Source organism: Trifolium pratense, linkage group LG2, assembly GCF_020283565.1.
Source record: "Trifolium pratense cultivar HEN17-A07 linkage group LG2, ARS_RC_1.1, whole genome shotgun sequence".
Classification (NCBI taxonomy): Eukaryota; Viridiplantae; Streptophyta; class Magnoliopsida; order Fabales; family Fabaceae; genus Trifolium; species Trifolium pratense.
Window position 1 is genome coordinate 62302369 of NC_060060.1, and position 14279 is coordinate 62316647.

General features: G+C 32.2%; 1 protein-coding gene across 1 annotated transcript; it reads left to right on the plus strand.

The window, feature by feature from the left end:
- The first annotated feature begins 741 nt into the window (after positions 1-741).
- On the plus strand, positions 742-2542 carry LOC123911042. The gene is made up of 2 exons (XM_045962358.1): positions 742-882; positions 1052-2542. The coding sequence occupies exon 2, from the start codon at positions 1263-1265 to the stop codon at positions 2211-2213; it is 951 nt and encodes a 316-aa protein (XP_045818314.1). The 5' UTR covers positions 742-882; positions 1052-1262; the 3' UTR covers positions 2214-2542.
- The last annotated feature ends 11737 nt before the right edge of the window (positions 2543-14279 follow it).

Here is a 14279-nt window from a genome sequence, read left to right on the forward strand (position 1 = left end):
TATTGTACAAAAAAAGTAATATTTATTTATAAGTATAAAGATCTTGTACTAATACTAATATTGTAAAAAAAAAAACTCTTGTATTATACTCCCTCCGTCCCAAAATATAAGCAAAAGTGGGTCAACAAAAGTGAATGTATCTGGACTAAATTTTAAACCAAATTCATCAACTTTTTGTTGACCTATTTTTGCTTATATTTTGGGACGGAGGGAGTAAGTTATAACGTAACAAACTTAATGATATTTTAAAAAATATAATAGTGCATATAAATACTAACTAATATGATGCAGGTACAAAGTAAGTAACAACGTTGATTTTCTATAAAAAAAAATAACAACGTTGATTCAAAAAATTATATGAACTTTACAAGATAACAATGTAATACAAAAAAAAATTAGCACAACAGTTAATGAATATAAAAAGACATGCGTAACAATAAAAAAAAGTTTGAAAAAAAAAATAGAACTAAAAAATGGATAATTTTGGCATTTTAAAATAATTATGAGGACAATTATGTCAAAATAATTAAAATGGTAATGATATCTTTCTCCTTCCCTCCCCTCCCCTCCAAATCCCCCCAATTTGGGGGGAAGCAAAAATTGAGATTTGGAGGTATTTTGCTCACCTCCTCTCACCTCCCCTCCCCTCCTAAAAATTGAACCAAACACAATTAATTTAAAATATCCCCTCACCTCCCCTCACCTCCCCTCCAAAACCCCCGAACCAAACAGACCCTAAAGGCGAAGAGATCCTGGAGAAGGAAAGGGCAAAAGTGGTATTTGGTGAGTGGGGTGGTGTTCTCCTAAACTCAATGGGTCAGATGCACAAATCCTGGCCATACATCTTACACAATAACAACTTATCACACGTGTCTTCATCAGGTCAGCACACATCTCTTTCTTCTCATGAGTCACCAAATGGACACTCATTATTAGCTGTTATGTGTCACCAATACACAATACAATGTGAGTTGGGCCAACTCTATATGATAAGGGGTCAGGCCCAAATAAATGCTAGTTTGTTGATGAAAAAAATTAAAAACTGTGGCAGAGTAGAAACACAAGAACTGGTTCCTTTATGCAACAACACTTGGATTCATGGAAAAGAGGGTTCAGTTAGCAAAATTCCTAGTCTAATTTTATGGGGCCCAGACCATAATTTTCTATATTGTTCTCCTATCGATTGGAAAATCTTTTTGCTCGGTGAATATGAGCTTCTTATACAACAAGCTTTGGAAATTAATAATGATAGGGTTCATGATATGCATATGTATAGAAGACCCTTAAGTGTTGATATCTCTTCATTAGTAGTTTTTGAGAAGATAATTGATATATTCAATGACTCTCTTAGAAAATTATTCGGCTCAAAGCAAGACAAAGATAAGGTGTTTGAATTTCAAGGATGGAGTAACATGATTTCCTGCTTACATGGTGATTTAGTTCCAAAGGAAAAAATTGATTTGTTATATGAGTTGTTTCAAAGTCAATCAACATGGAATAAAGGTGTCTACAAAATATTCAATGAGCATTCAAGTAAAAAAATAATTTACCTTGGTTTTCTCAAGGGTTCAGTCAAGGATTCTGATGGATTTGCAAATAAGAAGTTGAGGAGAGTTGATGAAATAGAGGTAGAAAATATTGTTGGAGTTGGGTATGGAAATGGAAATTTCAAGATAACATTCCTGCCAATGTATCTGAAGGTGTATGATCATGAACAAAGATTGGAAAAGTATACAAGGGCAGCTATTATAATTCATTACATGATGCAGCCAAGTTTGGATAGACATGATATTTCTATAGTGGCATATGGTCAAAACCATTCTGAAAAGACACACATTATGGTGGATGTTGCAAATGAGCTTGATTTTCTTCTAGCTTGGCCAAAAGGGAAGGAGTTAAATGTGTGTTCATGGAGCTCTTTGATTGATAGAAATGATTGGCTGACAACTATTCTAGGCGAGACACTGGCGCAATTTTGGAACACATTGATGGGGAGTTTAGAAGAAATGAAGACCGGGTTTCCTTTTGGCACGTCGTCATTGCGTGCATTCCGACAATGGGACCTAGGAGAACTAAATTTTTCTATGGCAACTGGAACTTGTGACTGCTGTTGGAATTATTTGATTATCTTTTATGGATGGTTCAACCTTGTATTTGATAGAGGCAAGTTGGATGGATGCAAATACGCAACCTTGAGGACAAGGTTGATTTGAAGGGGTCGGTATTGATAGAGACTTGAATTATGAATTGGGCCTTGATTATGATCCTAAGCCCAAAGTAAGCGTGAGAAAGAAATAAGGGAGGATGAGCTGGCAAAAAGAAGGGATATGCTTGAGTTAGTTACTATATAGTGGGAAAGGGGGAGTGAGAGGGATTAGCTAAGAATTTTGTTATTTGCTTGGTAGTGTCACCTTTGGTGATTTGGGGAGCACGCTGTGCTTTGTGGGCTAGCAGCACTTTTGCTGTTAGTTTGTTATCTTCTTCTATTCAGTTTTCTATTGTAATCACTATTCCATTACTATCCATTAATACAGTACCTTCATTCATCGTCATAATATCATCGTTTCTTTGTTTAATTCATACACATATCCATCAGAAATACAACTTACTTGAATTCAAGTCTTCATTATCCTCCTCATAAGCAGCTACTGATTTTGAATCCTCTTCATTCCCATTGTTTTGACAATTATTCACTGTTCCACCTCTCTGCATATGAGGGGGAAATCCATGTTTTTGGAAGCAGTCATCAATAATGTGATTTGTCATACCACAATGAGTGCAGAGCTTATTCCCCTTGCCTCTACCTCTGCCATATGCAGGTTTCTTGCTACCATTACCTCTACCTCTAGAGGAATTTGAGGAATTTGATCCCCTACCATAAGATTGGTTACTACTACTCTGGGATTGATAACCATTGGCAGCTAGAATTTTTGATTCATCAAAGATTAGTAAATATTGCCTTTCTTGCTGAACAAGAAGGGAATAAACTTTGCCTATATTTGGAAGAGGTTCCATCAACATAATTTGGGATCTTACAGCACTATATTGGTCATTTAAACCCTTGAGAAATCTAATGACTTGATCACTATCTCTGTACTCCTTCATCTTAACAATGGCTTGACAGTTTTCAAGGCAAAAATTTTCAGGAATGGGACGAAAATTATCCAATTCTTGCCATAGTTTTTTTTATCTTAGTATAGTATGTAGAGATAGAAGAATCACCTTGTTTCAATGTGTAGATTTCTTCTTGAATGTCTGAGATGCGAAAAACATCACCTTGATAGAACCTATCTTTGAGTTCTTTCCAAATCTCTGATGCAGTATCCATCCAGAGAATACTCTGAGAAATTTCTGGATCTACAGAATTGCTGATCCATGACATAATCATCGTGTTACATCGATCCCAAGCAATAGAATCTCGATCATCATCATGAGGGCGAGGTAAAGAACCATTGATAAAGTGCAATTTGTGCTTGGATCTCAAAGCTACAGTCATTGCTCTCGACCATGAGTGATAATTCGGACCAGATAGAAGAGGAGTAACAAGCACATTACCAGGATTCTCATTTGGATGCATGAAGTATGGATTCAAGGTATCATTTTGATAACCCTTGTTCTGAGGTGTTTGCTGAGGAATGGCTTGATCTCCATTGATACTACCAGCTGAACTTGCTTGAGACATGTTTGTAGAGATGAATCAGATAACACGATGTGAAGCAGAAAAAAGATCAAGATCGTGCAGATCTTGCAGAAACGGATGAAGGTTTGTGAAAAAAAAACGAAGCTTAAAGCATCAAGAAACAATGGCGGAGATCAGAATTGATTGCTCCTGATACCATGTGAAAAGTAAAGATCAAACACCATTGTTGAAACTAAACAAAGGAATTAGAGCTTAAGCTATGAGGAAGAAGCTGAATTTGGCTTAGGCATTGAACAAGCCTTAAGCAAGAAGAAGAAAATTTTATTATTCACAAACTTAAGATGATTACAATGTACATCACTTATTAATACAAATCCAATGTGTAACTGTCATCTTACTAACTCTAACAGCTACAATACTAACCATTGGATCAAAACAGAAAACTAAAACTAACTATCTAACAATCAATTGGTTATGGAGGTTGGTTAGCTTGTAATGCAAGTAAATCTTTTATTGACTTTTAACTCCAATTTTGACACTCTGCAATATCAAAACGTGATCACCCTATTAACACGATCGCGTAGCACGGATTTACTTGAATTTCATGGATCACTAAGGAAGGGAATTTGGGAGTACTGGATGTACATAGAATATTTCCTCCATCTTTTTAATTCCTGAGAAACTCTTGATGTCTCTCTTCAACTCAGCTCTAATATTTGGATTTGCAGCCACTGCCATATTAGATTTTTACTATATATAAACGCATTTGGAGAAGTGAATGTTGGAATATTTTATAATATTCCAATAATATTATGTGGGCAAATATCTTTATATAATTATATTAGCTATTTATCAATTAGGAGCCTTAATTGATTAAGTGATCAAATAAAGTAAAAGGCTAATTAGATTTCTATTTAGAATTAATTGATTAATTAATTGGATATGAGCTCAATATGAGTGGATGTCAGGATGACCCATTTCGGAATAATGGGAACCCTAATTGGTCATCACACTATATATAGGCTATGGTCCCCAATATACCGGACACACTGCATATCGACTCTTCTCCCCATCTGAAGAGTCCTAAAGGCATAAGGAGTCCTGGTTGAGGAAGAACCACAAGCCAACGGGTGTTCGTCATCCGATTCTGTTTCAGGTCAGTTCATCAAGTGGATTCATCCATCCAGGTATTCCTATAATCCTTGATAAATCAACATGTCGTAGATCCTATTTTATATACATGCTCATATGTTTATTTGGCTTCCGCACTAAAGTAAGATTATGGATTTAATCTTTATTGTTGAGCATGATTTATACGATTAATATTAAATTAATTCCAACAAGTGGTATCAGAGCGGGTCTTCATGTTTGATTTATTGGGTTTATGTATAATTTATACTTGCGGTAATTGTTTGGGATAGTTCTTGTATCTCCTCATGAACTTTGACTTTCGGGAATCAATATGGCTATTTTTCATCATGAATTGTCTTACCGATACGTGAGTGTATACACGTGCGTTCTTTCTGAATTCAGAGTTCATCGTTACGGTTTCAATACATGACATTGTTCATATGTGTTTTTGCTCTATCTGGATATTCAATAATTGGTGGTTTTGTGTTTTAATTTAAATTTACTTATTTTCATTTTGTTAAAGAAATAAGTATTGAGGCACTGTACATAATATAAAGGCAAACTGAATCATGGAAAATTTGGAGGTGACAAGAACCTTTTTTTTTATATGAACCTGAGCAGTAGTCGTATGTGTTTGATGAGAATTAAGTTTTTTCTATATCAAGCATGAAATTTTGCTTAAATTTTGGAGTTTCATTTATTTGTAATCACAATTATTGATTTTCTTTTGTGATTACATCTTTCGGATTAATACATAATTTCATATGTATATAGTCTTATATAAATCCTGTAAAATTTTGAGTGTAAAGATATATATAAGCATATTTGGATTTTGAGTTGCTTTTATAAAGCTATGGAAAATAAAATTCGGTTCATTTATTTTCTATTTCAGAGTTTACACATTTGTTTCTTTTGATCAGGTTTGGTTGTCATGATCATAATTTTGTGTAACTATAAGTAATAAGGATTTTGTTACAGAAGTCTCAAATTTTGGTTTTGGTTTATGCCATTTGGTCTTTGGCAATTTTTTGAGCAAACGTGAATCGGTGGCTTTATTTAGGTTCAAAATTTAAGGAATTGTAATTACTCGGTATTTATTATGATCCGATCAATTAAGTTTGAAAATAAGGTTTTGAATATGATTCGAAGTTTAATTTCCTATTTGACATATCTATTTATTCACATTAATTTTGTACTTAAAGTTTATTTTGAGAAATAAGGTATATCAAGATTTAGTAAATATATATAAATATTTGATTATTATATATATTTTTGTACAAAATTAATTGCCGTTAAATAACAATTAATAAGGATTTTCAAAATATTTTGATCCAATTTTAGTATGCACATAAATTAAAGTTTTGATTCTTTAAAATTTTGGGAAAATACAGATTCTATAATAATTTGTTTAATTACAAATATATAAAGTTTTTTTTTTTGGTTTCCTTCTATTTTGGAAAATAAAGTTATAGAATTCTATTTAATTATTTAAAGAATCATTGAGTATATGTGAATAAATTGTGGCATGAATATTCTTTGTTATATATAAAGATTTAATTTTTATTTAAAATTAAATATTTGGTTTATAGCATGATTATGATGTTTGAGTTTATTGTTATTATGTTACTACAATAATTTTCTTTTATCATGCTCTTTGGACATATCTCATATCAATTTCAGTTTGCTTGTGAGTTTGTTCTCACATTAAGAGATGCCGAATAATCTTATGATTATCATGCGGTGTCATAAAGGAATACGGCCTACATTTTGTGGATAGTGCCTTGTAAATTTAAGACTTTCCCATTTAATTTAATAAATTGTCAGGTGATTTTGAATGAGTTGGTTGAAACAACAAGTTGCAAAAGTAACCTCTGTTGCGTAGATTTGATTCAATTAGAATCACATAAGGATGTATAAAATTATTCATACAAACTATTTTGGTCTACCAAAAGGTAGACACAGTTCGGCCGAATAATTACATGCATATATATTCAATTTATTAAATTGTCTAATAATTTTGATTGAGTTTGTCGAAACAAAAAGTTGCATAAAAGCAACCTCCGGTGCGTAGACTAGATTCAATTGAAATTATAAAGGGTGTAGTATGAGATTATTCATGCGAGCTGTTACTGTCGGCCAAAAGGAAGACGTGCAGTTTGGCCGAATAATATACATACATGTGATGGTAAATGTGTAGTAATTATTAAATTTATCCATGTGGATAATGGTTGGTGTCAAAGGCGCACATTATCTGACAGGACTTATTACCAACATTTGATCATTACGTTGAGAGTACCGCTTGCAGTTAATTCTTACAATCAAAGATTAGGGATTGATGGTGCGTTTGGTATCTTGTTTGTCTTATAATTTACAAATAAAGTTGATGTCTCTATCATAATTTATTGATGTGCCTAATAAAGACATGTTAGTGTAGATCCATATAAGTATTTGGTGGATTACATTCACACTTATAATGATAAACATGTGATGATTATAAGGATTTATTGTTTGTCAATATTGATTGTCAGTGTTTGATCATTGTCACAAAATACCACTAGCAATTGATGTGATTTTCTAAGAGTTTGACATCAATGATGCACTAGGTATTTTTAATGACTAATTTTTTTGTTCTCTATAAACTACTATAGTTTATGTATCTGCAAAATCATGTTAGAATTTTCTAACTCTTAGGAATAAAAGAAGAACATTATGTTCTTAGATAAAGATGGAGAAACTCGAGTTCTCTCAATATTTGGTAATTGAAAGTGAGACTCCAGTATAAAAGGCGAGTATACTCCGAATCACGAAGGTCATGTGATTACAAAGTTTTGAATCCCAGAGACATTTGAGGTATTATTTAAGATGACACAATTTTTTGTCATGTTTTCTTTGCTTAAATTAAAGTGCCTCTAAAGCAATAAAGCGAAAAATAAGCTCTCGTCGGAGAGATAATATTTCATTCGGATTATTAAGCAAAGAAAATCTCAAGAGCACATTAGGTAACTATTTAATCTTGATAAAGTGATATAATTTTGACAATCAAGTAACTTTGTCGAAAATTTTAGCATTTAGTGTTCAATATGCACAATTAGTCTTATAACTATTAAAGTTAGAGATGATTCTTTAATAGAATTATTTCATAAAGTGTGCAATAAAGAAAAAGTTGAAGCAAGAGAAAATAAAATAGTGCTCATTATGTAAATACCTCAAAGGATAAGGGCAAATGATGAATAATAAGAAAATATGATCTAAACTGACAAATTTTCAATGATGTTGAAAGACACATCAATCTAGTGGGGAAATAAGTCGGTGAAGATTGATGATTTTCAACTATTTGTTAGATTGTTGTTACTTTGTATTTAAAAGACAAATTGGTGAATCATCATGTGAATTAAGTTTTGTTTTAATGTTATAAATTCTTTATTATTATTTTAAATTAGAGATTAAATTTGTCTTTTAAATAAAAATACTATTATAGTCAATTCAGTTATGACTTGTGACAATCTAGAATTGTTGAAAATTTTGAGAAATATAAACTTTTGGCCCCATGTTAATGAACATTATGAGACGGAAATTGCAAAGTCTCTTGAAGATATTAAGTTTGGGGGAGAGATATGGTAAAAGAACAAAATCGAGTGGGGAAGAATTGGTTATAAATCAATTCATATAGTTACTATTTATATAGTGAATATGGATCCTCATAAGGACATTAGTGTTCTTTCTCTCAATTAAGTTAAGAGATTAATTCATGAAGATCAAACTCAATACCTTCAAGAATTAAAGTATGAAGTGTCATAAAGTATTGACTGAAAAGAGAATTCATGTTCGTTTTGTTTTGAAAACTCTATTAGGACAATCACGACACTTGTTACTTATTATAGTTTTTGGAGCTAAATAAGATGGATATCAAGATAGTGTTCCTTGATGGCAACATAAAGAAACACAATAAAGTGCAATCAGATGAAACTTTATGTCAATAGACACAAAGTAGATAATGTGCAAACAAAAGCAATCCATTTATTTGTTAAGAAAATTGTCTCATTATTGATACCACAAGAGTCTCATAAAGTTATTGTCTCATTTGGTTTTGAGATGTATATTTTGGAGAGATGTGGGTTATACAGGTTCAGTGGGAGCATGCTTATATTTCTTACAGTTTAATGAATCGATTTTATTTTATTTAGTCAACATTGATATATGATTGTTGTGCAAAATCAAGAAATCACTAACAAAAGTTTAGTGACGAAAGATCTTGGGCACATCTCTTTTGTATTAGGCATTTTAATATTTAGAGATTATTCTCAATGTATCATTTGGGTATAACAAAAGAGTCGTATCAATAAAGTTGAAAGTAAATTCGACATGAAAGTCAATAAACTAAGGAATTGCCTTAATTATAAAGGGAGACTATCTAGTCTCAATCATTGTTCAAAAGAAAAATCTGGAAATTTAGAAAATAAAGTATTTTCCTATATGCTTTAACTTTGATAAACTTATGTATGGTCTTATTTATATGCATCCGGAAATAGCTTATATAATAAGATCATTTGGCAGATACTTGAGCAATTCATAATTTGAATTGTTGAAATGAGGCAACCATAAGGATTGTTATAGAGAACAATAATATTATGTGGGCAAATATCTTTATATAATTATATTAGCTATTTATCAATTAGGAGCCTTAATTGATTAAGTGATCAAATAAAGTAAAAGGCTAATTAGATTTCTATTTAGAATTAATTGATTAATTAATTGGATATGAGCTCAATATGAGTGGATGTCAGGATGACCCATTTCGGAATAATGGGAACCCTAATTGGTCATCACACTATATATAGGCTATGGTCCCCAATATACCGGACACACTGCATATCGACTCTTCTCCCCATCTGAAGAGTCCTAAAGGCATAAGGAGTCCTGGTTGAGGAAGAACCACAAGCCAACGGGTGTTCGTCATCCGATTCTGTTTCAAGTCAGTTCATCAAGTGGATTCATCCATCCAGGTATTCCTATAATCCTTGATAAATCAACATGTCGTAGATCCTATTTTATATACATGCTCATATGTTTATTTGGCTTCCGCACTAAAGTAAGATTATGGATTTAATCTTTATTGTTGAGCATGATTTATACGATTAATATTAAATTAATTCCAACAGTGAATGCCAGTTAAGTTTACTAATGTTTTGAAAACAATAGTATCTGATGCTGGTCTTGACTCTTGATTGCATTAAGTTCTGCTAGATCAATTAGCTGAAGCAGTGGCGAGGCGACTATACTGAAGTCCGGCTGAAACTGCTGACGCGTGAAATTCTATCAGTGGAAACATGGATATTTCTAGTCAGGTGCTGAAAATGGTAGACGTGGAATTGCTGACCGCAAACCTCCGGTTTATATATGCTGCTCTTGGTCGTATGACTCGTATCTCATAAGGTCTTTGTCCAATTGTATTTAGTGGCTGGACGCGAGATCCTAAGACGCTATATATTAGGAGTTTTTGCTGCTAACTCAGCTCTGCTGATAGTGATCATGAGTATTCTTTCAGCATAACCTTCATCTGTATCGGGTGCTAAGTTATGCTGCCTCAGTTCTTTGGCTATCAATTTGTGGATTTGTGCTTGTTCTATAAGGATAAAAGCTTGTAATACATTAGCATAGTATAGCCTTATTATTGTTTGTTCAATCTCAGCCTAGTGATTAAAGGGTGGACACTACTACTTCAATTTTTGAAGCTTTATATGTACCGGACTTGTTTCTTGCAGTGTATTTAGCACTCCATGTGCTTAAATCACTCTTAATAAAATTAGCTTTTCAAAAAAAAAAAAAAAAATTACTAATGGTTTGAGTTTGAAAACACATTAAGCAAATTCTCCAAACCAATTGCAGTTCATCCTACCTTAGTTATAAACAAATTATTCTTCTTTTTCCAATAATCTGATCAGAAATGATAAGTACTTGTAAAAATTGCATGTCATCAAATTGCTAAAGATAATAATTGATATCAAGATTTAGAAATTGAAAATTGTATAATATGAGTTTAAACTGCAAACATATACATAAAGGAATTTTTTTTTATATGTGAAAAAAAAACCATCAACACCAAAGGTTTAATGAAGTCACAAATAAATCATAAATGTAAATGAGAATGAAATGATATCTCAACGTACAATGGTACAACATTCCAGCATATTTTTCATCATCAAATCAATCATGAGTAGAAGAAAGAAAGCATATTATTCTCAGTTCTGGCTTTTTAGTACAAAAGCCACTTTCATTGCCTGGGAATCCTGCTTAGATATATTCTTTTATAGGTTTGTCACAACATAATTTCAACACCAACTTTAAATTTCAACCATTCGATCTTTACTTATGGTAAAACTAATTTAAAATTGATTTTGTTATTATGTAATCTCAACTGTTTGATTTTAAATAAATGACAATATTGTTTGATTCATGTCATGTGCCAAGCACCACCGTGCAACACATCAAATTCAATGATAACACTCTTTGCCTGGAATAAATGTACCTTTAAATCTTAGTGGGTTTGTTGAAATCACAATGGCTAATTATCATGTTTTTTCACCACGAAGCCGAAATCATGGAGTGTTTTACAGCTTTTCATGTGCGGTCAAGGGCGGAGCCATGCATGGGCTGGGCAGGGCCATGGTCCACCCGAAGTCTCAATTTTATTTTATTTTTTATTGGCATATATATACATATTTTTGGTAAATTGAATATGATATATATTAGTCTTTACAATTTTTTACAAGCTGTGTGATGTGTTCCTGTGGTAGCGAAGGCCGCCCAGTTGTGAGAATGGCGTGAGTTCGAATTTTGCAGTCTCCATTCGAACTCTGATCTTGCAAGTAAAATTAAGATAAGATACCACTACACCGGAAGTGATAAACATCCTCTATTGATTGCGGTAACTCCGATTTCAAGCAATTTATGTACCATTATCAAAATATTTAAATTGCATAAGTAATAGTCATTTTTTTTACAAGTGAATAGACTAAAATATGCCTAGCTATATAAGCTGGATTCAAATAACATCAATTCACTTAAGTTTTCACTTTTTCCCTACATAACATGAAATTAAACAAGTTCATTGTACACTTGGGGATCATATGTTCACTCATGTAACACTTCAGATTCATACTTATCACTGCTATATGGTTTTCAATTGCACTTTTACAAACATATATGGAATCTGATTTGAAGTTATCTGTTCTCAAAAATTAACAATACAATAATTAAATTGAGGCGATACAGGTCCTCTGTTGTTGATCTTAGTAATTTGTAAAACAAATGCAGTAACTTTAGGCCAAAAGCATATCTTAGTAAATATGAAAATTACTTTCTTTCTTCGCTACCCTAAGAGCACATGTTAACATTCTCCAAAAGGTATTTGTGGTCCACGGATTGGGTTCATCGGTTTTTGCATCCCGCTATTCAACTCAATCAAATTTTATTGGGTTTGGTTGGATAAAAATCTGTAGTTTGTAAGAATCTTTCGCAAAAATTTAAAATCTCGCACACAAAAATTTAAAATTTAAAACCTCTCTCACTACCAATTTATAATCTTACAAGAACCTTTCTCACAAAAATTTTAATTTTTTTAATATGTGGTAAATTATTTATGAATTTTACTAAAAATTCTTATTTTGTACTAAATATAACCGCAGAAAAAAAAAAAAAAACACTCAAATGATATACACAACTTGACTAAAAATCCCTAAAATCCCTCTAGTGTTTTAGGACTCAAATAGATATCAAAGTTTCCCTAAAATTTTAATACTACTGCATATTCAAGCGAGAAACCAAACCCTAAGAATTTATTCTTCTAATTTTAACATTATTCTCATTCTCATAACTCTCTAGGCATTATTAAAATGGAAGAAAAGAAAGCATCTTCAATTGGTAGTGAAACAGACTGATAATAATAACAAAAGGAATTCCTTAGCTTGGACACATTACAACCTAGTGGGATAATACACATGATGAGTGTCACTTCATGTATCGCGTGTCACATTCATGCAATCCTTACTTTTGATATGAAACAATCTTAATCTTGTACAACCATGTGGTATACCACTCTATAAATATGTACACAAACATATCAGCTTATAACTCAAGTATCTAAACTAACCTTCAAATACTTACAAGGGGGGTGTAGTAAGTAATTAACCAAGTGTTGAGACTTGAGACAATGGGAGCTAAAAAGTCATCATCTAATTCATTTTCAAGCTTATTCAAGTGTTGTTTTTCAAGTAGAAGTAACTATGAGCACTTGGAAGATAGTGGAAGAGGAAGAAGAATATTTACAAGTGATGAAGACATAGGATTTTGGGTGGCAGAGCCAGATATTGATAGGAAAGCTTCTGATTTCATTGCTAAATACTATGCTACTAGAGTCACTAATTCTCAAAGCCAATTTGCATCTTGAAAATTGGATTTCTTCAATGCTTTTCGATTTTCATTCTTGCAAGGAATTATTTTTCCAATCTTTTTTCTCTTTTAGAGTGTTACTTGGACCATTTTGGATCCAATAGTTAATTGTTAGCTAAAATAATATATGGTCATCAATAATGTAACCCTTTAATCTATAAATGAATTCTACTCTATTGAGAACCTAACTACATGCTAATTTTAGGTCCTCTATCCAAGTATGATTTCTTGTTTTGGTCATTAGTTCAAACTATGCAATATGTTTTTTTTTTTAACAAGCCAAAATGAGATATGCATTATAGAAAAAGATATCTCCTCAACACAAGGCGTGCCAAGGGAGATTATAAAGTTACAAAAGAATTCAAAATAAAAAAAAACAAAACCATAAAGAAAACTATACAATGCCCAAAAAAAGTAGAGGATTAGACCACCAACTATGGCAGTTCAAAGCTAAAGTACTCCTCGTCGCTTTCAACCACCTAAAAGAGAAAGACTTGATCTTGTCCAAAATCTGGTGCACTGAAGTTACCGAGACTCTCAACAAACTATGCAATATGTTATTTGGTATGTTAGCTTGTATTCTACTTTATAAATTCAGTGCTATGTAGTATTAGAGCAACTCCCATGTTTTTTTTTTTTTTAACCAAAAGGTGGAAGCTAAGAGCTATCCACACCAAAATATAATATATAAAGAGAGATAATAAAACAAGTATAAAAGGAGGGGGCCAAACCAAACTCCATTAAGCACGACAAATTTTAAAACTAGGCATTCCTAGTTTGTTCTTATCAAAACAGTCACTAATAAACAAAGGAGTATCATTCCAAAATACAATGGAAGCTAAGGACAAACCATGATTAGCCATAAGGTCAGCCACCTGATTTCCTTCTCTAAAGATATGAGTAACAATGCAATTCATTTGACTGATCATGAACAAAACATGTTTCCATCTATTCCTTAAAGCCCAAGTAACTGGTTTTGAAGGATTATTAAAAGTTAAAACTACTATGGTTGAATCTGATTCTAACCAAATAGATCTCTAATTCTTCTGATAAGTAATTT

Coding starts and splice junctions, on each gene's coding strand:
- LOC123911042 (XM_045962358.1), top strand. CDS start 1,263: ATGCATATGTATAGAAGACCCTTAAGTGTTGATATCTCTTCATTAGTA.